The sequence below is a fragment of the Dermacentor albipictus genome, chromosome 2, assembly GCF_038994185.2.
Source record: "Dermacentor albipictus isolate Rhodes 1998 colony chromosome 2, USDA_Dalb.pri_finalv2, whole genome shotgun sequence".
NCBI classification, from domain to species: domain Eukaryota; kingdom Metazoa; phylum Arthropoda; class Arachnida; order Ixodida; family Ixodidae; genus Dermacentor; species Dermacentor albipictus.
Window position 1 is genome coordinate 148,086,512 of NC_091822.1, and position 26,703 is coordinate 148,113,214.

At 45.5% G+C, this 26,703-nt stretch overlaps 1 protein-coding gene across 4 annotated transcripts in view; it reads right to left on the reverse strand.

Annotated features, from left to right (window-relative positions):
- Positions 1-15,970: 15,970 nt before the first annotated feature.
- The window catches only part of Pitslre (cyclin dependent kinase 11B pitslre), a 60,379-nt gene continuing 49,646 nt past the window's right edge, over positions 15,971-26,703 (reverse strand). For all 4 annotated transcript variants that reach the window (XM_065429139.2, XM_065429137.2, XM_065429138.2 and 1 more), the window contains 4 exons: positions 26,193-26,309; positions 23,150-23,298; positions 20,747-20,936; positions 15,971-16,180 (listed from right to left, as the gene is read on the reverse strand). In XM_065429139.2, the coding sequence (XP_065285211.1) occupies positions 16,076-16,180; positions 20,747-20,936; positions 23,150-23,298; positions 26,193-26,309 (561 nt within the window). In that variant the 3' untranslated portion in view covers positions 15,971-16,075. The remainder of the gene's footprint in view (positions 16,181-20,746; positions 20,937-23,149; positions 23,299-26,192; positions 26,310-26,703) is intronic.

Here is a 26,703-nt window from a genome sequence, read left to right on the forward strand (position 1 = left end):
TTCTTGTAAGGCTATAATATCTGGGTCAAACTGCTTGCAGAATTGCTGCATAGAATGACAGTTCTATTGCCAAATTTTGAGCCGTGGGTGTTGCTTGTAGTCATCTTCCTCTTTAGTTAGCCTCGCCATCTTGTTCGCTTAGGGTCTGTATTATATTGGCTTCTCTCGCAGGGTACTTAGGTTTCTTGCGAGCATTATCTCTTTCTTATAGCATGTGGATGCGTTGACTGAAACTTTCTCCGGATTGTGTCATTTTGGCCTGTAGAGCCTGAACCTGGTTCTGGAAGCCAGTCTGTATCATCTGTGTTACCGTGTTTTGCATAACCTGCGTTACTGTGGACAGTGTGGTTTCCATCATGAAGTATCCGATTATTCCCACGATTTCCCTCCTCGCTCCTTCGCTCACATACCCGCTTTGTTACTAAACGCGTTAAGGGTCCCGTGGCGCAGAAATGCGACGGCGTCTCGCGTCCAGCATCGGACGTCGTTTCGGCAAAACATTTCCGAACCAGCCATTCCCAGGCTCTCCACGTGGCGCAAAGAAGCTACCGAACTAACTGGATTTCTCAAGCTAAAACAGCTGTGGCGCCATCTGCTAACTAGAAATCAAATCAGTTTACGGCTCGGCGCAGTGTCTTTAGTCGTAGCAGCGTGAAAACAAACAGCAGATCTCAATAATTACGACGAAACATGCCTAATGATTTGACCTCAGCTTGAGATGAGACTTAGCAATTAGAGATTTTGCCGGTGGTTTCTTTCTGACAGAGCGGAGAGCCAGTTACAAGCGCGAATTCAGATCGAAGCTGGTGGTATAGGCGCTGTTTGAGCGCCTGCCATGTTGTTATAGTTCATCGCGGTTATGGTAGCTATTACGGTTGCCGGCGGTAACTGCCGCAGGATTTCTCGGTACATGACGTGCATGTGCAAATGTCCTAACATGTCACGTTAGGTTAGGTTAGGTCACGTTGGTTAGGTTGGGTGCGCCGTGTCATGAAGCGATCAAAAATAAAACTTTCTAGTGTATAACCAGTAATCAGCCAGTTACGTCCGAAACTATTGAGGGGGCGAGGACTTAAGGAGTCGCCATCTGTCGGAAGCGCCACCCTTGCGTAGTATGAGGGATAACGCGGCGCGCTTGGCTTGCGGTGCTTAATAAAAACACCATGCAGGCGGCAGCCCTGCTGAATATTTCTGTAAGTACTCTCAAAACGAGGGAAATTTTTTACTGTCATAAAAATAATCTTGGGCAAACTGAAACCACAGAATCGTTTACAGACGCTATGTCATTACCGAATACATACTGTGAACGCCACTGCGTCCGGCCACCGCGATAGAGTCTCCCGAACCGGCTTCTTGCGTGAAACCTAGGCAAACGCTGAGAGTAAACTATGGGAAATATACTCTTATAGTAGGCTGTCTGTATAACCGAATGGAGCATAACAGAATGAAGCCTCAAGGCGGCGATCGCATGGGTTCGTAGCGACCGATTGCGCCTCTGCATGCATGTCCGCGCACAATGTTTTGCTTTCGCTGGGAGGGCGTTTTCGCACCATGCCGTGAGCTTCAGGCCGCAGAATGCGAGCATTTGACAGTACACATGCAACCATTGTTGCATGGACGCTATCAGACCTGTTGAAAAATAATTTTGTTATAGACTTCGACGCCTACGGTGACTGTGATTTGCCGTCCCGACGATTCAATTTCTTTTCTTCTAAATTCTTGGATGTTTCGATATTATTTCTCAAATTGCGTCGCACTGTATGTTTATCGGTCTTTTCATCGTGCGATTTCCCGCTCCTTCTGTTTTGTAATCCAGCACATTACTTCATAACACAAACATAAACATGTGCCATGCCTTTTCTTAATGTACGTCTACCGCTCCCTTTCCATTGTAGTGAACTTCCCGGAATCTACCATCAACAAGTCCATAGACCAAATTAAGCGTCATGACATTAGCCGGGCAGCGGGCGCGCGCGAGCGTCTCAGTGCGCGTTTTCTGCTACTCGCCGAACATCGCAGTCCTGACGCCGTAGCAGAAGTCTTCCTCGCGTCAGTGCTTGCTCCATACCCGAGTTGTAGCCGATGGCTGTTTTCCGGTTCTAAGTTTCGCGAGCCAAGCTTCACGCAGCTACTTGTCCTGCGGCTACGTGTGGATAAGGCTGACTCCGGGTTCCGTTGTGTACGTCCGGCACTGCGGCACCGAGCAGTAGCCTACCATGCTGCACGCCTCCAAAAGCAGCCACTACCTACTATAGGGCTTTCAAATACTGTCAAGCAGACACTCAAGGCGGGAAAACCTCACCACTTAATCCGAACCGCAGCGCAAGTGGGACTTTAATCGATCGTTTTCAGTTCGCTTCGGCGCTTCTGATACAGCCGACGCGGCCGCTGTGTCCACGTGATCCTTCATGCCACATCACGCCGACGGTGGCGCCAGCTTTTCCAGTGATAGAGCTCGCCCCCAATATAGACCATTTTCATGATTACAAACATAGTTCCCAGAAGACTTCCGGTTAAACACTCCGGGGAAACGCAAGTTACAATAGCCTAAAAATTCATACGACCTTACATCTGGCACCAGTTTTGTTGCAGAGTAGGAGTGTTTGACAAGTGAATTGCAGTGTTAACTGCAACAAAATACGCGTATACATGAGTTCGACATATGGATCACGTTTTTTATATCTGAAAAGAACTAGAATATGTGCCTACATTATACTATGCGACAAAATACTTCTTTTTTTCTTCGCTAACTGGACTTTCAAAAATGGCTGACCGGAAGTTCTGTGGGGTGATGAACGCACGGCTGCCACACCACGGATGAAAAAGGTCTATACCGCTACGCCTTGTGCCTTCGGCAGTGCTGCAAGTGAGATGGAGGTGGGAGCGGTGAAGCGAAGTTCTACATCTTGACACTAACGAGCACCGACAGGGAGCGAGCGCTTCGATAGTCACAGCGCAGCCAGCGCAGCGGAGGCTCCAACGCAGTATAGCATAATATATTCTGGTGTTGGGCACTTTGCGCACATGGTTTGTCTTTCGCGTCGGATTAGCCTGTGGCGCCTCGTCGCCTACGGAGTGCACTTTCAACATGCATCAGCAGTGCTTGCACCTCGCCTACTGCTTGCTTGCGATGGCACCAACTAAGAATCCCCAACTGCTGCGCTAAGTGGCGCAGGAAAGCAACTGCGTCGGCAGGTAAACGACATTCGCTGTGGCACATACCTAGCAAACCCAAGTTGGCATCAAAGACGTTAATTGAAGAGCGGCACACACCTACTGGCACATGCTCAGCGACCCAAGTTGGCGTCAAAGAGGTTCATTATTGAAGACCAGCACATGCAGACCCACTGACACATACCCAGTGCTCCAAGTCGGTGTCAATTTCTTTGAACAGCGGTACCTACCCAGTCCCGCGTCTACAGTGATCCATGTCGGCGTGAAAGAGGTTCGTTGAAGAGTGGCATCTGTATGTATGCACTGCCACACACTCAGTGACCCAAGCTGGTCCGACTGTTGGTTTCGAGCTCTGCTCCCTATAAGCACAGCAGCCCGATGCGCTATCCATTCTATACCACGGGGTAACAAGTAACGCAAGTAGGTGAGAAAACGGTTAAATAATTACAAGCATAGACAGACGACACCCAGGAAGTGCGTGAAGTACCCTGCAAGAATGCTAACGCATTAAAAAAAAAACATGATCGTGAAACGAGGACATGTAAGGAAGACCACGTCCTATAGGATGTATACGACTAAACCGAAGTGATCACATCCAGAGGTTTTTTAATGCGAAAGCATTAAATGGCTCAAGAGGCAGAAAATGCCGGCAATGGCGGTGTGACCGCACGATGGTACAAAAAGGCGACGAAGCCTCGACCTTTGGTGGGAGTCGAACCTAGGATCCGTAGTGCTACTTAAGGCGAACACAATTAAGACACGCTTAATTAACTTAAGTTTAACTGAGGAACTCGAGCCCACGACCTTCGGTGTTATTAAAGGCGAAGTTAATTCATACACACTTAATTAGGATGAAGTTAATTATTACATTCGAACACAAGACCTCTCCTGGGAGTCGAACCCTGACCTTCGGTGTCAAGGCACTCGAACCCACGACATACTGTGTTAATTAAGGTGAAGTTAACGAAGGCACACTTAATTAAGGTAAAGTTAATTAAGGTGCTCGAATCCATGACTATTGCTGGGAGTCGAACCATCGTCCTTTGGTGGGAGTTGAGCCCACGACCTTGCGTTGTGGCGTATACGTCTAAGCAACGCGCGGTGGTCGCAATGCTCTCCTCCATAAGATTCGATCGCGCAGGGTTGCAAGGAATGTTCCCATATAGTGAATTATTAGTCAGCGGTTGCTAACGTCCCTGCCTGTTGCTAACGTCCCTCCTTCTCGTCGGCGGTTCAGCACACGTATTACAAGGCATCCCTGAAGTGGCACCGTCAACAAGTATGCTGAGCAACGCGGGACGGAACACAATCAGTAGTTGTAGTTTGATGCCACAGCCTCATTGGGCGAGCTCGGCGCCACCGTATAGAACTATAGAAATACAGAACTGCAGCACAAACGACACAGTCAATAAGACAGCAAAGCGGCAGAAAATTGGAACCCTCGCCAGAGAAAAATGCAACAAAAGAGCAAGAACAGCAAATAGAGAACAATGACATCGGCTACATCCGTGGCAATGACCGCTCGGTTGACTTCCGTGGTTATGATGATAGCACGCTTTGTTTCGATTTCAGTTTTGCTAGCGAGGCAGCTCTTGCGCGTGCTTGCATGGCGCACGCTAGGCGCAAATTTCCGCCAAAATTCCATTTTTGCGCAAGGATGGCGCAAAGATCCGCTCTCCGTGCATTTTGGCGCTATTTGGCGCAGCTGTTCCACGACTGCACGATTTCTTATTCGGGACAGCGTTAATATACGAGACTCACTACGCATAAGCATTAACCACATACACCAATCATTACATAAGCTACAAAGTGTGGATTAAATCTCTACCAGATCGATGGCCGTGTGTTTAGGAGCACGCATAGAAATGGTAGACCTTAGGGAAGTTGCGGGTGCATTTGCGTGCCTAGGACCTCTCGCAGGGCGGAGCTTTCGTGTCCCTGTATATAGGTCGGCAGGGTTGTTATTGTGCCCAGGTTGATGGGGCTTAAACACGAAGGTGTTAGCAAGTCAGGGCAGGTGGTATATAAGGTCCCGGTCGTTCCCTTCGGGACGTATGTACAAGATAGTTAGCCGCGGGAGTCACTGGTGTCGTACAAGGCACCGTACTGGAGTAGTGGAGGATATGCGGGGCGCGGATACACTCTTCCCCCCCACATCGCCAAGCGCCTCGCCTTTGGTTTGGTGCATGTGCCGTCTGGGAGGGATTCCAGACAACCCTGTGGCATGTGTTGTCGCTGTGGCCACGTAGGTCACTTTGCAGAACGACACTTCCACTTTGTCCTTGACAAAACATCTTTTGCCACGCCGCACTGAAGCAGTAGACCGGGCCAATCTGAAACAGCCCGCACCATCCGTGACTACGAATATTTTATCTTCTTCGAGCGCACCTTTATCTTCTTTGAAGATTAGCTCACCTTCTTCTGTGACGCATGGTCGCGCCAGCACTTCGCTACCGTCTTTGTGGCAAATATTCACTATCGTCTAAACTACCGTCGCTACATCGGCGGCAATCAGCGCCGACGGTATCAGACGAAATGGCGTCACGCGTTTGCAACGCCAGCCTGGTTGTTTGTCGCCTGCTGCCTACACTCATCGAAAAGGAATCGGAACTGTCGAAACAGTTATCATCTTTGCCTTATGCCTTCGCCCTGTTGTCGGACTAAACGCCGCACGCAACAGCCGCGTCACATCAGGGAGAAACTTTGCGCCGATCCTCACTCTCTTGCTTGGGTAATTTATGCGAACGACAATTAAAATTCGGTGACTTTATAGGATATATATATATATATATATATTTTCGAACCGAACCCACAACCTTCGCATTTCGCGAAGGTTGTGGGTTCGGTTCCCACCTGCGGCAAGTTGTTTTTCCATCCACTTTATTTTCCATTAATTTATCTTTTCTTTACTTCATTTATTAAGCACAAGTAATTTCCCCTATGTTGTCCTTGGTGTCAGTGTTTGTTGGCTTCTTATGATATGACTATATATAAATAGCACGCAGGAAAAATAGCACGCAGGAAAATTACCAGAATGTTGCTGACGTTTCGGTGGGAGAATAGCCACCGTCGGAGTGAAGGCCAGTCATAGGCGCGTCTACCGGGGGGTGCAAGAGGGGCTCTTGCACCCCCATTGTCAAAAGTAGGACGGTAAGGTATGTCACATGCACCCCCCCCACCCCTACCCCCACTTTTGAAAGTGGGCACTTTTGGCTGCGCGCTGGAAAGTCCAGCATAACTGCAACCGAAGCTAAAATAGAGTGACCACACAAGTAATGCATTCCTCTACTACGCATCCCCTGCTTGGACAGCGAGGATTAGAGAGATTTAGTTTAGGGGACGCAAGCGTACGCAAGAACTAGGGAACACGGTACTGCGCATGCGCAGAACCGCCTGCGCATGCGCAGTGCCGTCGCCCCTAGTTCTTGCGTACGCAAGCCGCTTGCGTCTCATAAACTAAAACTCTCTATTGTCTTTTGTGCCTTCTCGGGACGCTCCGTAGCGGACGACGTGTGGGATTCACCATACACGTTCGCGTTGCGGAGAAAGCTTGGTGCTGGGCAGTTCCCGCCCTAACGAACTGTCAGCTTGCGCAACTTGTATCATGGCCAGTTTTTCGGGACCGATATATCCGTATTCGAAAGCACGATCAGCTTACTACACTTCACCTGCGGGCGAGTGGCAAGTCCGGATAAAGTATTACAATCAGCCGCGCCCAGCGGCTGGCGTGCTTTACGGCATGAAATGGTCTATCAAGTGCTGGAACTATTTAATTTCTGTCAAGAGATAGCCCACATTGCGTTACGGTCTCAGTATCTTATCACAATAAAAAATCTAATCAAAACCTCTTGGAGGTATAACTGTCGAATTTCATTGTGTAATCGCTACTTATCGTGGATATTCTCGTAAAAATGACTTTGGGCGAGCGTGTGGAGCCTTTCAATACCAACAGAACACTGACTTGAATTTTTTTCTAAGCGAATGTGTCGCTTCTGACTGACGATTGCATTTTCGGGCTGTTTCTAATTAAAAGCTACACTATTTCTTGTTTCCCGGCAGGAGCAAAAACAGACGATATTCGGTATTTTGAAGCAACGAGGACTACTTTTTGGTGATGTGCACCGAAAACTTGTGCTGTGTTAGTTGCTTATACGCTCCGAAAACAGTTATTGGAGAATCGCTTTCTCTCAATTCTCATGCGTTATGCACGTCCTTTAGTTGTTTTCCCCTGGTATCCTCGGTAAAACATACGAAACACGGTTTTTAGATTTATTCGAACTACGAAACAATGTTCCGGGTGACGAGAGATGTATATTTATTCTGTGTGGTTTCATTACAGTCTGTGTAGAAAGTTACTCATAAAAGCGTAATAGGGCGTCATACTGCCCCTAATACATATGTTTCCCAGACTCCTAAAACTATAGCATGAAATAGGGGCATGAAATTTCGTAAAAGTAGGAAGATTTTTAAACGCAATGCGTCGCCAAACTTTCACTTTCTTGCTTTAAATGCGAGTGTCGCAGATAATTGCTAACCTTCGTTTCTTTCTTGTATTTTCGTGCATATCACGAGACTTATTGTTTCTCCGGTGTCTTCGGTGAGCTAAACAAGGCATCTTGTTTCTATCTACGGAAAATTAGGGGAATGGTATGGCCAATGTGTAGGCAATGTTTCACACGGCTCGGTGTAATGCGCGTTTTTCACTAGAATACATATGCGAGTGGTTCATAGCGTCATTGGTTTGTTTTACGACCGGCGCGAGACGTAGACGGCTGCGCTGGCATAATTACAACTACAACTGAGGTGACATTTTGCGAATTTAAGGGGGGCAATACGTCGAGTTTATGTGAGGTTGTAAATGCGTGTTGATGCAGTACAACGTTAAAGGAAATCGTAAGCAAGTGTTCGAAAGTATTACGAAAGTATTATGTCCCAACGCCCCGAGAGAACTCTGTGCTTCAGATACTTTATGCTTTGAAAGAATAGGCAGCATTTTAACTGCAATGTTTCCCGTATGTTTAAGGTTTCTGGCTTATTAAAAAGCGTTCATTATTCAACCCTAATCTATTTTCTTCTTACTGTTTCAGGCATGATATGTTAGGTTCGTCTGGTGTCCTCACTGAATTAAAGGAGGCAGCTTCGTTATGTTTGGTGACTGTAAGGACAAGTTAATGAGTGATGTGTAATTGTAATTCAAGAGAGATGGGTAATTGGGGCTTTCGCAATAAATTACGCATGCAACCGCTCTACAGTGCTTGAGCATGTCTAACGAGCGCGCAAAAATTGATCCCGTGGCCTGGCTATAAAAGCTGCCGAGGACAAATTTAGCGAAAATTGGTGGTACACTATGGAAACTCTCTGTGCGAAGTTAAATGCGGTTGCATCAAACACACCTTCTGGAAAAAAAAAATCTTATTCAAGTGCTAGAGTGTGCAAGGTAAATATAACTGGTAGCGAAGCTTTCATAGAAGCCCATACGTTCAAAACATGGCGGTCCATCGCCGGTTCATGGGGCTTAGCGCCATCTGTATGTGGTGGGAACACTTCCGGTGGAAGAAAAAATAACGGACGCCATGTCCGTTAAAAGAAGAAGTGACGTCATTTTGTTTTCGAAGGCGCGAAATTTGTTTTGTTGTTCTTCCTTTGGAGCTATATATTCAAATGCCCCGCCATTCGACTTGGTGGAAGTTTCGAGCTTTCAGCTTGGAAAGCGATGCAGGAAAAGGCCAGCCGTATGGTTGTCGAAATCGCATCCCTGTGCAGAACATACTTTCTTTGGAGGCCGACGAAAGCTTTAGGTGTAGAGTGCTGACCCTATGGTCGGGTGCCAAGTCCGTCGGCCAGCACAGTCGCGCGAAAACAACTACACAATTATCTGGCGGTCGTAACTCACTACTTTTGACTGACCAGATTAAGAAGCGATGAAGCTACCCGCGTCACCAAATTCAGACAAACTTCGACAAGCAAGAAAGCACAAATTGTGAGGGGGGTGTATTTCAACAGGTGATACGAGTGCACCTTTCTGCCCATTTCAAGACGTGCATTGCATTGCGAGTGATAGTGGCGTCAACGCCCCCTGTAGCGATGGGCGCTGAAAAGAAATGCATTTATTAATAATAATAAAATTAAACGTATTTATTTAACTCATCACGAATATATACAATTGACTAGGAATTTTATTTTCGTTGAATGAATCTAACTGTGTCTCGTTTGAATTAAAGAAGGCGTTTTTCTTTCCCAATGTTTGTTCCCTCCAAACATAGTCGCGCTTCGATCGCTGCTCCCATAACCCCCCATGCTGATGTCGGTGGCAATCTGTACTGAACCGCTTTTCGCCCGAAACTTCCCGGCCTATTTGAATCGACCTTGGAGTGTGTGCTATGGCCACTATTATCTATGCTTCTCAAGTGTCCCGACATATATCTACAGGTTCATATTTTGTGGAAAGGGGAGGGGGGACGTGATAACTGCTTTGCGCGACAAAATTTTTACGTTCCTTGTCCGGTTAGAAGTGTTGCTAATAATTACCCAGCCGTCGTCTTTTCTTATTTTAAGGCGTCATAACACGTTCAAACTTGGTTTCAGCGATGCATGCCCTCGCTGAACAAAGCAAGGGATTTTGTTTATATTTGGCGAAAATAAAGGGTGCGTTATGGGCAATGTGTAGGAAAACGTCAAAGACAGGGGACCAATTATGACATTTGCAGTAAATTGCGCATGCAAGTGATTCGGATCTTTATGAATGTGTTTTGCGATCAAAGAATTTATCCCGTTGCCCTGGAAGAAGTGTGAACTCAACAGATATCAAATCTAGTGACAGCTGAGGGGGGGGGGGGGGGGGGCGAGGAAGGATCGAGTGAGCATGACGTCGTAAATGTAAAAGTAGCATGTGTGTTGATGATTTACTGTGTCCAACGGGATAGTGTTGCGGGCTCCATGTCGCAGAAAATCCGGCGTCAGCGTCAGGCGCCCCGCGTTGGACGTCGTTTCGACAAGAAGCAACTCCAACCACGCGTACCCAAGAGCACAAAACCTCCATGTGGGGCAAGGATGTTAATGAACTAATTGAATTTTTCAAGGTAAAATATATAGAGACATTGTAAAATACGACCTACACACAACCTACAGTAGGATTGTAATTTGAATATACGAGAAAACGTAATTCTGTTACACGAAAAGTAAAAAAAAAGAAAATCTGGCACAGTGACGTCGAGCGATATGGTCGCTTGCAACAGCTGTCACTCGTACGCCAAACATAGCGTTCGCCGGGCAGACCCGCGGAGTAGGTGAAGCAGGCTTCAAGCGCTCGGCAATGTGAAGCAAGAAGTGCATCCATTCATTGGAATCACGCATACAACATACAGCTAGACAGCATTCGTTTCAATAATGCACAAGCACTAAACAAGCATCCGCACCACGTAACTGATAAGGCGCTCCTGATAACAATGCGAACTACGTATGCGCTCCCCGCATACGTTTCACGGTAAAGATTACTGTTGCGTAAGCAGGCGCGGGGACGGCAGCTTGCGACGTGCGGAGTGACGTCACTAGTCTTTCGTATATAAAAGAACCAGCCTAGCAACTGATTGAATTGTTGTTGCAGCACTTCTGTGTGTAGGCAACACATACTTAGCACTCCCGAGGAGCAGCGGCATTACGAGGAGCAGCAGAGGGAAAAAGAAACGGCAATACAGCCAACGGCAGTGTGCTGTCAAAATTACCATTACTACCATTACTCTCAAGCAATAAAACATTGCATAGCCCCCCCCTCAGCAGTTGCTGTGGTGGTTTGCAACAGCTTCGTTGGGCATCCACTTTCGCAGGGCCGAGATAGCGATCCGTTTTGAATATTGCAACTAAATTATGGTGATTGTGCTTCGTTGACTATAACCTCGACAATACTATTACCTAAACTAGCAGTATGTTTACCCTGTAGACCTAAACCACCAAGCACAATTATTTGTTCAATTATTAAAATTGTTTGTAGCAAATGTGTATTATTTGTGCGGGTTGTATTGCTGCTACTGGGCGGGATCCGGGGCCTCTGTGGGGCACTCACTGCCATTTGTCCCTGTATCAACTTGAGATTTTATATATTTCATGAAATAAATGCTAATTCATATAATTTTTCGGGCCCCAATGGTTCGCAATGTACGATTGATAAATAGGTCTATGTCTGTTAAATATAACTGACAGAAGCATTTCCAGGCTATATAACGAATCATAATACTAATTTGCATATATATATATATATATATATATATATATATATATATATATATATATATATATATATATATATATATATATATATATATGTGTGTGTGTGTGTAGTTTGCCCCTCCCCCCCCCCACTTGAAAAATGGTATGCCACTAAGGCCAGTGCCCGACTGAAACGTCTGCAAAATTTTTATATTTTTCCTACGTATTTCTCTTATTTAACCTGTTTCACTGCCGGACCCAATGATCCGCTTCACTGCATATATATATATATATATATATATATATATATATATATATATATATATATATATGTATATATATATATATATATATGTATATATATATATATATATATATATATATATATATATATATATATATATATATATATATATATATATATACGAGTGTGTGTGAGTCGCCGCCCTAGGAAACGATGTGGTTGATGCAGTGTTTTTAATACAGGCACTGCAGCAAAATGCGGTCCGGACCAAATTAGTGGGAAAACAAACTTATGTAGTATTGTCCTGCAATGCTGACTTTCGCAAGATGATTTTTATGACACTTGATTACTCTTGCCATGACACAGCTCGCCTCTGCGTGTTTGTTGGTTCAGCGTAACGCCTCCCCCCGTCCTTCCCCTCCCCCTGGTGTCTTCTACGCGACGGAAGACAGTGCGCTTCCTCCTCGCTTTCCTCCCTTGCACACGCAAGATTGAGCCGCGATCGTTGGGCAACCCTCGCATGTTTCATTCACACGTATAGCATACGGTGCGCGGCGACAATGTTATCGTGCTGCGACTTTATACATAACATCACAGTAACGGCGATGACAGAAATCCACCTGGAACGTTTATATAATTGCCATCGCAATAAAAAATTGAGAAGCTTAGGTTTCCTGGAACTTGACCGAATATAGCTGTAGTGCTGAACACATAAAAAGGCACAATAAAATGTTCACATGCTTTCCTGCATTTTATTTATTTTTATAACGTAGCTTTATTACGCTGATACTGGGATGTCGGAGTCGTTTCCTTGAAAGTGCATTCAATAGACATAGTCTTATTCTATCCTAAACAAACAAGATTTTTGCATTAGAAAGTCATAACTAGATTTATTTTGCAAAAACATAGTGCAAAGCAAGCTTGACAATTGCGAAATATGATAGAGCGGGGTGAAACAATCAAATGTTCGAGTGAAATAATAATGCGAAAGTGAAATAATGAGATTTTTCTCGCAAGGAAATGCTTCGCATATGAAACACCAAATGAAATTTGTATTATGTAAAATTTGTGTTCAACGACAATGCCACTTAAACGAAGAAGAATTTTGCGAATGAGCCCTGCAATTGTGCTTCATTTCCAAATGAGCATAGGTTCTCATTTTCTCGCTCGGTGCCATATGTCAAAGTCACGAGATAGTGTTCCTGCCAAAGAGAACTGTGGATAAACATTTTTACATAAAAAAAATGAAATTTTGGGATTTTACATGCCAAAATTACGCCATATTTACATGCCATTTCATTATTAGGCATGCTGTAGTGGATGACTGCGAAGATCGTTTGACCACTGTATTAATTTTGATTACATGGTTTTCTTTATTGTGCATCTAAATCTAACTGTAATGCGTTTTCTGTATTTTGCCCCCACTGGAATGCGGTCACCACAGCAGGGGGCGAATTAGTATCCCTAACATAGCAGCGCAACAACATGGCCACTGCGCTTCAGACATTTGATGGTTATGCGGGGCGATCATCTTCAAGTTTTCCAGAATGATTTAAACGCCGCATGTTGCAGATCACATAATTTTGATCCTTGAGCTGGATTTTTCAGGCATATTACTTGCACGAGAAACTGAAACACATATTCAGTTAATTAATCAATTTCACTAATTAACTTCATAATTATTTTACGACACTTATTGCAATTTATGAATTGTAGCCGGTCAGTTCGCAAGGCATATCCGCTTGGTATGAATTTCCAGAATGACACCAGTTTGGAGATATGCACCATCAAACTTGCGGTACAAATGCACTTTAACTGGAATGCCCATGTATTTCAGCCCACACTTTGGGAAACAATATCTCGAAGCTGGTGTCATCCTGGATATTTACTTGAAGTAGATACGTCTTGCAAGCTCACCGGCTACAATTTGTAAACTGGAAATTTGTATTTCTCAAATTTTTGTGAATTAGTTGAATATGCGTTTCAATTATGCTATCTGCCACAGGCGATCTTAAATAATTCCGGAAAACTTAAACAAGATCACTTTGCATAAAAGATACACTAAATATACAGTGGAACCTCATATATACATACGTTCTAGACAAAAAAATGCGAGAAAAAAATTTTACTAACCAAGAAAACATACGATACGAATTAAAAAAAAGAATTTGACTGACTCAACTATTGTTGACATTATGTAATGCGAAGCGTCGCCCCGATCAGTGCTGCATGTGCCGCCGATGCGCGTCGAGCCGGTGGTGCCCCGGCGGCCCGAAACGTATTTTGTTTTCCTATTGTGTGGTGTTTTAAGAAAGTGATGGGAAACCAAAACTAAATCGAGCTGGTGGGCGACGCCAGATGCTGCCGAAGCGAAACATGGTGGCCACATCACGCCGCCTGCAGCAAGGAACGGCGGCGCGGTTGGATTATCGCCACCTACTAAAAGTGTGCAGTACGCTACCAATAGCGCTATGCGCCATGCACTATGAAACGGATAGGTGAAGATGCTTATTGCAATAGGCTTGGCAGCGATAGCTGTGAATGCGGCATGCGATGGCCCGGGCGATTTGCTCGCAGTGGAATAAGAAACTATGCGCGCCGTCGTTTTCACGTGAGACTAGTGGCTTTACACTGTTCTCGATCGCGCGTGCCTCACGCCTTTTCTTGTTCACACGGGATCTAGCGGCCGGAAAACGTATACGATCGCAGTCTGCAGCAGGGAAGGGCAGCGCGTTTCGGTTATCGCCTATTAATTAAAAGCATGCGCTACGATTCCGACGACACCACGTGCTGTGAAACAGATAGGCGAAGATGCTTATCGCAATAGGATTGACGGTGACAGCTGTGAATGCGACCCCGGAGATTTGCTGGTATCAAAATGAGAAACATTGCGCGCCGGAGTTTTCACATGAGACAGATGGGTGTGTATTGTGGTGAAGCTGCCGCGAAGGGCCGCCATATATGCTGTTCTCGACTGCACGCGCATCTCGCATATTCTAGTTTGCATGGGATCTAGCGGCAGGGAAATGTATCATATAACAGTTTGGTGATGCACTGAACGTTGGTGCCAAAAAATTGTGTTTTCAGGGTTCGTACGAATTGGTAAAAAATGTGCGCAACTCAATTTGGTCACTTTTTGTGTTCTCGATTGCGAACGTTGGCGCCGGGTAAACGTACATAACGGGAATGTATCAACGAGCTTCGACTGTGTAACGTTTATTGTCCTCTTAATGCTGACGTTTATAAAACTACAGTAGAAAAAAATACACATATTAGTTGGAGAGCATCGTGCTAAGCCAGAACACAGTCAGAGCACGAGCAAATGCATGGAAATGAAGCTATTCTAGCCAGAGCATAGCAGCAAAGGCGAGTGCTAGTCTGACGTCACCAGAGCACTGTTTGCAGTGCCGCCATCGGTCGTGCACAAGGCTAATAGCACAGCCACGCAGGCCACGCCATGCGCTCTGCACATGCGTCAGAGTCCTTGAGTTACACAGGCAATGGGGCTGGAGAAGCCATGGCGGGAAGTGGGGGGGGAGCAGTTTCGGCAGTTTTGATGTGTTTCCCGCCCGGCAGCAAGCTATGACGCTGCACCAAGCCGGATGCTCATAGTTTCCTACAAGATATACAAGCGTGAACTTCTGTATTAACCTCTATGGCAGAGGCCCAGCATCTTTTCAGGTGCTTCTTCCCTGCAGGCTCCTGTGACATGGGTAGGGCTAGGCGCTAGTAAGCAGTAGCGTACTGTGCATTTTGTGCCGAGCCATGCACCAATTTTTTAATGGGAATCATTTCTTGCCAAGATCCTCAATCCACTTTATTGGTAGCTGCCTGCCTGCCTATCTTGCCCATTTCAAGTGTGCGCCGAACAATATTGGGTGCCATGCTTGTTTAGTTTATACTTCCGCTGCCAGTCCACGAGCATTTGTAAGTCGCGCCGATAGCTCTGAGGCGATCAAAAAGTTTCTATGAAGTTGAACGCAAAGCTTAAGAGTCGTCGTGCGGCAAAGACGGTTGCCGAGCATAAACAGAGCTATGGTGCGACACGGCAAGTACAATACAACAAGCTACAGACCACTTGTGGGACTTGTAAAAGACACATTGTGTCTCCTGGCTTCGTTTCGCTGTACTCATTTATAGGTGAAATGCATGAAGCAAACCTTTTCAGCTCAGTAGGACAGTCCATAATTTACAAATATGACGCCATCTAAAAAATGCAACAGCCAATCATCATGAACAAGACAATAAAGCCTGGTTTAGTTTTGAAACCGTCAATGATATTGCACAATTGCGTTCTTTGTTGCACCGAAAGACGCTCAGCCATGTAGAAAGTGAACATGACTCAGAGGCTCATGTATCATGCTTTTATAAGAAGGATGCATCAGGTAATGTCTTATGTTTTATATACACATAACAGTCGTGGACACAGCCTAAACCGTGTGTTCTGCGGCAATTCTAAAACTTCAGGCTGAAGCCAGTTCCCTTGGCTGAACTTCCCTTGCTGGGGATGTTCATGTGAAAGCCTGCAGCCGCCAGAAGTCCTTCGTCATCTCCTTCGCCCTGCAGGAACACCAAGAACATCACCCACAGTGTTACTTGTACGCTGCAGAACTGTGTCCAGAAAGCACACAAATTTACAAGGTACACAAAACCACACAAGTACTTGAAACATCCTACAAGGAAAACAAATAAAAATGGCAATACATAAAATTGCCTAGTGCCATCCAAAAAGCAATGCTCACTATTCCAGAAACTATTCCCTGTTACTACTATCCACTACTCGCTGTTATCCAAAAGCAGGACTCACTATTGAAAATATTGACAAACACGCGATTGAAACATGGTGGCATTATGTGCGTCTGTTACTTCTCCTAACAGTACAGCTTTTTGGCTTCCTTTAACTGACACATCACTCTTGACTGCGACTACTTTGGTGGTTTTGTGTGCACTTCAGTCCCACATGGTTCGTATGCAGGTGTCTCTGTTGTGCAAATAAGCCTGTTAAGATTTAGCATTGCACCACTACTCTTTCTTGCAGTTTGAAGTGCCACTAGTTTTCTGTATGTCGCCCTTTTTCTTTTTTATGAAAGTGTCATTACAACACACTGGGTACCACTTTCGCAGATGAAGCTTTCTCAGGCGCTGCAATGCTCCTGAGAAAGCTTGCCACGTGGCACTGATAATAGCCCAGCATTGTCATGATACAACTGATGTGTACCTAGTCTCGTGACACGGAGATCGTACCCTGTGATCATACTCAGTGATCTGTGACACGATGGTCAATGGTAAAAAATGTAACGTGCAATTTATGTTTGTGCCAGTGCTGTGAAAAAAACTATGGCATTACGTTTTCCAGCCATCTTAATAATCGCCTGATTATCACACGGTCATGCACAAGGCGTTCTCCCATGGAAACAACACCGTCAAAATGTCGAACACATAGTGTACCAACATCCGCCTCGCTGAAGCTGTTGTAGCCATCAGGGTGGGCAGGCTAGGCAACCATAGTGCGCTGACCTCAGCTATGCAACATCAATCAATGCCTTGCTGCTATTCGGCACCTCAGTTCTACATTATGGGAGAAATGGGAGAATGAAATGTGGCATCCAGCGATACAAAAATTCAGGTTGAGGGTAATTGTCCTTTTGCTTGTATTTTGAAGCTTTTGTGACCGATAACTTTGCTTTGTGCGCATTATCATAATTCCTTTTGCTCTTAGCTCTTTGACATGCTAAGAATAGGTCTAGAGCAAAAATGGTGGTCCAGAAGTGCTGCAGGATCTTTTTATAGTCTTGAGCTACTAGCTTGCAAGAACGGGTGGCAATGAGCACATGACAGTTGCCAATGAAATATTATTTTATGTTGTATTCTGCGATGAGCGGTGACATTTCTATCATTTCAGACAGACACAAGGAAACATAATGAAACCTATATTTCTGGCTCCACTGCTTCTAAGTGTTGTCGCCCATTCCAGGCTTCTTCCAATTCAAGGGAGATTGAATGGAAGTATAATACAGTTGAAACCTGCGATAATGAAACTCCGCGACAACCAAATATTTTCGTATCTCCAGTAAATGCCCATAGGATTCAATGAATTTCGTACATTTCGACAATGAAATGTTGCTGTACTACAATCCTGCATCAATGAAATTTGCCAGAGCGTAACCTCGCGTATTATTTACTCGCGCAAGGCTAGCAGCCTCCAAAATATGCTCAAATGCAATTGTTTGCACTCAAATTGTGTAAAATACCACCCCATTACACTTGCATGGGAGCTGCCACTTTTGTTTGCAAAAACAACCAAGCTCCTGGGGCGATCGTGTGCACCGGAAACATGTCATAGCCACCATCTTGTTTGATGACTGCTGTTTGAAGCGGCACACATGTTGCTATCAACATGTGACAATGGTTTTTGCACACCTGGTGCAGTGTTTAATGTGTGCATTGGCGAGCAAAATGCAGCACAAACAAGGAAATCCAAGTCCCACTGACATGGAATCGTTTATGACACTTGAGGTGGCAGTCACAGCATGGAGTACCACACATCGGGCCGTCATTAAGCGATCGTCCGGGAATACGCATCCCTTGCTTCAGGAACTCTGGTTTCGGTGCCACCCGACAGGCATCGCGTGTGGATTCGGCATTGGATGTAGATTTGCACGAAGGGGCCGTAATCTCGATCGATTGCCTACCTTCGGGTGTACGAGATCCAATCACTTTTGCGCTCGGCAACGGATGCATCGGTGTCTACGGGCGACAGCGTGCACTAGAGAAATGCTGCCGCACGTGTGGAGTGCCGTTTCTCTGCGGTTGGTGCCGAGTTATGCAAAATCTCGCAAATGTGGTCAGATCTCCGAAAGCAACTGACTGAGAATACTGCTCCACGGCAGTGCTGCCACTGCTGATCGACACGTGTGGCGAACTGTGGGCAATGCGGTTCTATATATACTTGAGCAAAGCTTGCCAAAGTAGGCTAACGGAATTTTGACAGCAAAGTTTCATTCTGCGATGCATTACCTATCTATACATTAGCTATCTAAGGTGCACTGTCATATTGCAACCACGAAATTCTCGCGAAAGTGAATATTTTGCGTTCCCTGCTGGTTTTGTTATTGCAAGGTTCAACTGTATTAAGTTAAACTAGGCCAGAAGATCAAACTTCTGGATCAGCTTGCACAAAGCGTTTCACTTATACGTGGATTTATTCATTGTTGAAACTCTTTGCAAAAGTGACAGCAGGTTGCCGAGGCCATAAGCTACTGTGCAACAACGCAGTGACACTTGTAATTTTTTAACCTAAGTTACTTGAATCTTATTGCCCGAAGACATACTGTCAATTGCAGGAAATTTTTTTATTAATCATGAGCAAACTCATCTATCAGTCGAAACGCTTTATGCAAGTGATCCCTGCAATTGTGGATGGGCTAAACTTCAAAGCCCACTTTACAGCATGACTTGGCTGACTAAGTAAACACAGTGTGATGGCACAACTCGCCAAGGAGGATCTTCATTTTTTTACTGAAACGGAAATGAAAGAGATTAAGTCACCTTATAATGGTTAGTGCTACTACTTTTCACATAGTATTTTTTAGAAATCATAATGTAAGAAGAACCACCACAAATTCAGAAAGTCAAAGGTGTAGAGAAGCCAAACAGGATCAACAGATACAGAAAGAAAACTCTTCGTGCCGCCGTAAGGGAAAAATGACCATGGATGTTGACGCTTGTTTTAAATGCACTTTCACATTAGGACGCCAAGTTGATGTATGCTTATGGCCAGCAGCAGCTTTAGCGTATCTTCGTTTACGCTGCAAAAAGGACAAGAAGGCAACAACATCCCTGTGTACACATTTCTGTAGCCTTCAACATTATAATATAGAGTGATGTTGTAGACAATAGAACACAAGGGAAAGGAAGTGCAGAAACAAGGCTATGCTGGCATGCTTACAAAAGCTGAGCTTAATTAGATGACAGGCATGTTCAGATGCACTGTACGAGTCAGTCACACAATAGGTTAATGAGGTTTGTGAGTAGAGAGAGTTCTTAGCTCGTCCCTGCACTTGATCTAGAGAACGTTATTTAATTGTTTCATGACCTATCTTCTCCAGCACCCGCTGCTGAAAGTCGCATACAGTGAACACCTAAGTGATCACAATCATTTAAAAAACAGAAGGCTTAATGACCCAGTGTTACCAGATGTTCTTACTGAATATCTCTACAAAACCTCTCACAATATCCCTATGTGTTTCCAAGCAGACCTCAAGAGCAGACCTTCGAGATACCTTTGAGCATCTTTCAGTGATATGCCTAATTTTTATTAACTGCTATGGCATGATTCAAATGTGATCAAGCTTTTACAATTCAAGCATTCTTTTGTGAATTATAAGCTTCAATTATGAAACTGTGTAAGACACATGGGACAAACTACAAGATTCCATAAAAGCAATATGCAACCAGTCAGAGGTACACAAAAGCAGCTGCAAATGAAATGCTGACGATACAATATGAGTCATCAAAGGCAATACGTCTAGTACTATGTTCTAACTGTCAATGATGCCAGGAGTTGCAACAGTTCTTACAGCTTGTGGCTAAAGTCAGCATGTTTCGGTTATCGCCTATTAATTAAAAGCATGCGCTACGATTCCGACGACACCACGTGCTGTGAAACAGATAGGCGAAGATGCTTATCGCAATAGGATTGACGGTGACAGCTGTGAATGCGACCCCGGAGATTTGTTGGTATCAAAATGAGAAACATTGCGCGCCGGCGTTTTCACGCGAGACAGATGGGCGTGTATTGTGGTGAAGCTGCCGCGAAGGGCCGCTATATATGCTGTTCTCGACTGCGCGCGCATCTCGCGCGCAGAAACTAGCTGCAGTAAAATACGTTAATTATAAGTAGCCCCTTTTTTGCAGAAGAAATATGAAAAAGTCACCACTTTTGGGGTCTTGCCCCTGTATACAGCAAGAGTGTTGTTGACTCCGTGCCCATTGGCCTTAAAACTGCTGGTGCATCTAAGCATCCATCACAGTTAGAAAAATATTCTCCCTTTTGTGAGAAACCGTAGTGCAAAAGACAACAGGATATATTCCAAGTGAACAGGTCCCAAAAGGCTACCAGCTCACCAGTTGTTTGGCAAACTGCTTTCCACCAGATGGAGGCTTGGGACTCTGCGCCTTTCTGTGACCCAGCTCACTCTTGGCTGGCCATGTTGGAAACATGGACGGATCCACGGGCACTGGCGTCTCATTGAAAAACTCGTGCTTCAACGCGTCTTCCGCAGTGATGCGGCGCTGCGGGTAATAGGTCAGGAATCTGCAAGGACAACAGGCACATTCTTTGGCCGCGTCTTGGAAGCAACGCGTCAGCAACAAGACGATATCAATAAACTACGAAGGCAAAGTTAGGGGAACTGTAAGATTTGTTTACCAGCTCAAATGCATAGTACAGGAGGAACAGAAACAAGAACTGCCAATGCTGAGCTTCAACACAGTTGAGCCTATGAAAGGTACAGCTAGCAACTGTTCAATTAGCGGAGCTTATATCTCAAAGCGAAACTTGGGTTTTCAGGCATGATGTAGTAGAGTGCTCCATGAGTTGAATTCCCGCTGCATCATGCTCAGAAGCAGAATATCATAGCCATCAAGCCGCCACAGAGGTAGCAGACGGCGGAAGACAACTGGCACGTCTTTCCATGCATTTCTTCAACTAATCCCATCAGATGCATTAAAAATGATTTGAAATAATGAAAGAGCCTAAAGCATATAAAAATGCGAATTGTAGCTCTACATTTTTCACAGCTGGAATGCCTTTAAAATTAAAATTAAATTTCAATTCTGGGGCCTCATGTGCTAAAACCAAGATATGATCATGAGGCATGCCATAGTGGGAGACTCTGAATTACTTTTGACACCCTGAGGCTCTTTAATGGGCGCCCAATGCGTGGTGCACGGGCGTTTCTGCATTTTCCCCCCCACTGAAATGCAGTTGCCGTGGACAAAATTCCATCCTGCGCTCTTGGGCTCTGCAAGCATGCCTTTCACGCTTTTTTCTTTGGTTCCTTGCACATTGATCTCAGTCTCAGCAAATACCACTCAGCGATACTTAATACTCAATACTCAATTTCAGCAAATACCACCGCCACATACAGCGTTCACTGATATGTGCTGAAAAAATTAGCCAACTAGTAAGCCTGTAGGGCACTTCAGCAAGGCTTGAAGAAATAGCTTTCGTTGAGCCCAGTATTCTGTTTGCAACAGCTGTGACAACAGAGCAGAGACCGGCAAGCAGGAAGCTTTTCGCTGTTCTGCAATCACCTACTGCTGAAAGTGCAGGCAAGTACTATGTCCACATAGTGTACGAAACCCAAAACAGCTAGAAAACAACTTGCAATGTGCTGCCATCTACAAAAAAAGCTTGCAATAACATCCACTCTAAAGATGGCGCCGAGCCGGCCACCTGCACTTTGGCCCTCTTTGTCCCAGCCGGCTAAGCGCTGGCTGCGGAAGCATATACCGTATTTACTCGCATAGTGATCGCACTTCTTTGTCAGAAAAATTGACGCAAAATCAGAGGTGCGATCATTACACGAGTTAAATTTCCAGCAAAAAGAAAAAAAAAAACATTTTTTTCATCCCGCGTTTGTTGCGGGGCACCAAAACAAAAATGGCGGCTGGCGGGGCAAGCCGAACGCGCCGAACGCATTCTTTTTTCTTCTCGTGAGTACATTACGTGCATCGAAACAGTTTCTTCCGTATCAGTAATGAATGATATCATTAATATCGGCAAGTTTGCGGCAATAACGTAGCCATGTCCACTTTGAGGAAACAGAAACAGATAGGTGCGCTTAGCTGCCAGTGACATAGAAATACATGGCCGGCATGCTGCGGAAACTGCGGCATCTGTCTTCACTACTATTCTAATACAGCACGTTTCCGCTAAGGGTGGGTGAATATCTTAGGTGTGTTACAAGCGTCAGCGTATGACTAGGGTACACATTTAACGTATCAGTGTAAACGTGGCTACTATCGTTGCCGCTCGCGATTTGTTGCGTGCCCACGAGTACAGATGAGAAGAATTGAAAGGCGCCTTTTTTGTTGTTGTTGACAACAACCATTATAAAGCCTACACATAATAAAGGCAAGTTTGGTTGCAGCTTTTTTTTTAGCCATGGAAATGCGGAAAGTGATGAAAGTAATGAAATGAGGCATCTACTTAAGAATGTTTGGTGCGTGCAGATCGCTTGGTTTGTCTTGAAGAGTCGTTCGCTTAGCATTCGACAGATGGTAAGCGCGATCAATATTAGCTAGACTTGGCACACGACATATCGCTGCGGCAAGTTCGGGATGCGATCATTGCATGGGAAATAAAAGAAATCGAATTTTGACGGCAAAATTCACGGGTGCGATCATTACGCGAGTGCGATCATCATGCGAGTAAAATACGGTAGGTCAATAAACTGAACACTTGATGAAGGTGTCGTCCAATAGAACATGCAAACCAGCTGTTACTGGTCAGGGGAAACTCACTTGTTAATCAGGTCAAAACCCAGGTTTGAGAGCGTGTGGCCGAACCGGCTTCTCAGGTTGTTGTAAGGGTGCTCCGTGAAGGTCACTTTCTTCACTAGGGGAAGCTCGGTATAGCCAGGCCAAATTTTCTCACTGGGAGTGCCAAGGTCCTAAAATTAAATATGAGAAACATAACTATTGCGAGTAATTACAGTGAAACCTTGGTGATACGAATCTCTAGGGGTCGCGTAAAATATTCGTATCACCTGAAATCAGCATGTTAAAGAGTCAGAAACTCATTTTTAGAAATTTATTCACGATGGAAGAAGTCTCGGATGTCCTAGGTTTTCTTCGCCAGGGCGACTGGCAACTAATTCTGGAAGTTGTACGCAAACTTCACAAAACCGGCTTCTAGCACGAGCCTAACGGAAGTGCCAGTGCTAGAGCGTTTCCACTCCACGTAGTGTGCACAGCTGCCGCTGTGTTATTGGCTGCCTTATGCTGACCTCTTCCCGCGCTCAGACTGAGCAAATGGTCTGCCTGCCAATCCGCCCACATGTGTTCGGCGTGGCCTTCTTGCCACTTTGCTGCCGGCACTCAGGGCCGTTGCGGCTTGCTCATTCGCTGGACCGTTTTCACTCCGTACTGTGTGTGCGTGTACCGCTGTATTATTGGCTGCCTTCTGCCAGCCTCTCCCCGCACTGTGAACATGGAAACGGTCCGCATGCCGACCTGAGTCACCGCAGCCTCCTCGCCACTTTGCTGCCGGCAGTGAGTGAGTGAGCGAGAATGAGTGAGCCACAGCTCACTCATTCGTTGGATTGTTTCTACGGCTTACTGTGCACGCAGTTGCAGTTGTGTTATCGGTGGCCTTCTGTCGGCCTTTTGCCGCACTACGAACATGGAAACTACCCGCCTGCCGAACCATGTCGGTGTGCTCAGCGCAGCCCCCCCCTCCACTTTGCTGCCGGCAGTGGTGGCTCACTCATTTGCTAGACCATTTCCACTCTGTACTGTGCATGCAATTGCAGCAGCGTTATCGGCATCCTTTTGCCAGCCTTTCCCCGCACTATGAACACTGAAACAGTCTGCATGCCGACCCTCCTAGGCGTGCTCAGGGGAGCCTCCTTGCCACTTTGCTGCTGGCAGTCGCGGATCACTCATTTGCTGGACCGTTTCCACTTTGTACTGTGCGCGCAATTGCAGCTGCGTTATCGACATCCTTTTGCCAGCCTTTCCCCGCAGTATGAACACAGAAACAGTCTGCATGCTGACCCGCCTCAGCATGCTCGGCGCAGCCTCCTCACCATTTTTCTGCCGTCAGCCGCGGCTGTCACGGCTCACTCATTTGCTGGACCATTTCCACTCTGTACTGTGCATGCAATTGCAGCAGCGTTATCGGCATCCTTTTGCCAGCCTTTCCCCGCACTATGAACACTGAAACAGTCTGCATGCCGACCCTCCTAGGCGTGCTCAGGGGAGCCTCCTTGCCACTTTGCTGCTGGCAGTCGCGGATCACTCATTTGCTGGACCGTTTCCACTTTGTACTGTGCGCGCAATTGCAGCTGCGTTATCGACATCCTTTTGCCAGCCTTTCCCCGCAGTATGAACACAGAAACAGTCTGCATGCTGACCCGCCTCAGCATGCTCGGCGCAGCCTCCTCACCATTTTTCTGCCGTCAGCCGCGGCTGTCACGGCTCACTCATTTGCTGGACCGTTTCCACTCTGTACTGTGCGCATAGTTGCAGCTGTGTTATCGGCAGCCTTTCGCCGGCCTTTCCCCGCACTACGAACATGGAAACAGTCTGCATGCCGACCCTCCTAGGCATGCTCAGAGGAGCCTCCTTGCCAATTTGCTGCTGGCAGTCGCGGATCACTCATTCGCTAGACCGTTTCCACTTCGTACTGTGCACGCAATTGCATCAGTGTTATCGGTGGCCTTTTGCCCACCTTTCTCCACACTACGAACATGGAAACGGTCCAACTGCCGACCTGCCTCGGCATGCTTGGAGCATCCTCCTCACCCCTTTGCTGCCGGCCGTCATGGCCTTCTCAATCGTGTCACCTGAACTGGGACGAAGGACCATTTGGGACATCCAAAATGTGGCTCATAGCATAGAGCGCACTTCGGCTGGGGAATTGTACAAATTCATATCTCCCCGAAATTTATACCAGCATGATTGTACCACTGAGGTTGCGCTGTAATAAAAAATGAGCCTCAATAACGCACTTATCTAATTCATTAAACCCAAGCATACAATAAAGCACAAGCCTGTAAAAAAGAGTTTCGCTTGCTCTGTTTCAAAATGCGGGCTGCATACTGACTATTAAATTTTATGTTCTTGAGGAGTCCAACAGAGTGCAGGTGCAAAATTCTGTTACAATACAACAAATACACATAAGCACGCAAAACAATTTGCAAAACCTAAGGAAAAGCTCAAATAGACCCAGAAGTGAAATAGGCTCCTGTGAAATTCTGAACCTGTGCAAGCACGCACACGAGCCAGCAGTGTAGTTTCAGCCAGATTATGGCTTTAAAAGGATGTTCGCTTCATGCTAGCACAATGGTGACGTGTAAACAGTCACGTAATTCATGGACACTCTTCCACAGTTCAGTTTCGGTTTTCTGAGCAAAACTGTCTGGTATTCTTACGCTGCAAAGCTTAGCAATGTCAATTTTTTGCATGTCGGGTACTGGTTATGACCTCCTCGGATGATGGGCTTCAAGTATTGCATTAGGATCAATTGTTTCAGTCTCAAGTGCCTTGGCACAATGATAGGAATGCTGTTGCCCATAGATGCCTACATGTCTGATGCCAAGTCATGTGAAATAAGAACACGAGGAAGTGATCATATCCCCAAAGTGATTGAGTGAAAATACTGCTGCTGACATATTGAGCTTCTGTGAGAAAGTCTGCTGCGTGAGACTTTGCTTATCTTCCAACTCTGCTTACCTTGACATTTTTTTTTAAACAAGTTTACAAAGGGGCTTTACTACTTGAAAATGACTGGTGTGTACTTTCACAAGTCACTGTAGCACTATGCTTCAGTGGTAGTACGTACCTTGAAGATTCTATTCAGCTGGTCAATGTCCGACTTTCCAGGGAACAGCGGCTTCATTGTGAGAAGCTCGCCAAATATGCAACCCACGGACCACATGTCGATGGGCGTCGAATACTCCTGCAACATAAGTGCACTTATTTTTGCAATCTGCTGTAGTGTAGCAGAAAGCACTAATACAAAACAAGATTTTTCCTTCTGAAAGCACGTCAAGAGCTTAGCTACGAAAAAAATGTAGAAGGGAACAGAATCCACAGCCCACTAAGGTGAAGAACAAAATACAGAGAACTCTAAAATCCAATTGCAATGAAATTTTGGACCAAATATAGAAAGGCTAGTTGCAGATAGTGCAGATACAAATTCACCTTTGTGGAAAATTTTATGTTTAAGATATGAGTGGGTGCAGCATGAAAGCCTAGCAAAAATAGACATTGCTGATACCGAAACTAAACTGCATTCCTAGGTGCACAGTCATGACAGTGTGATCAGCATGCATAAAGTTCTGGTAATGATC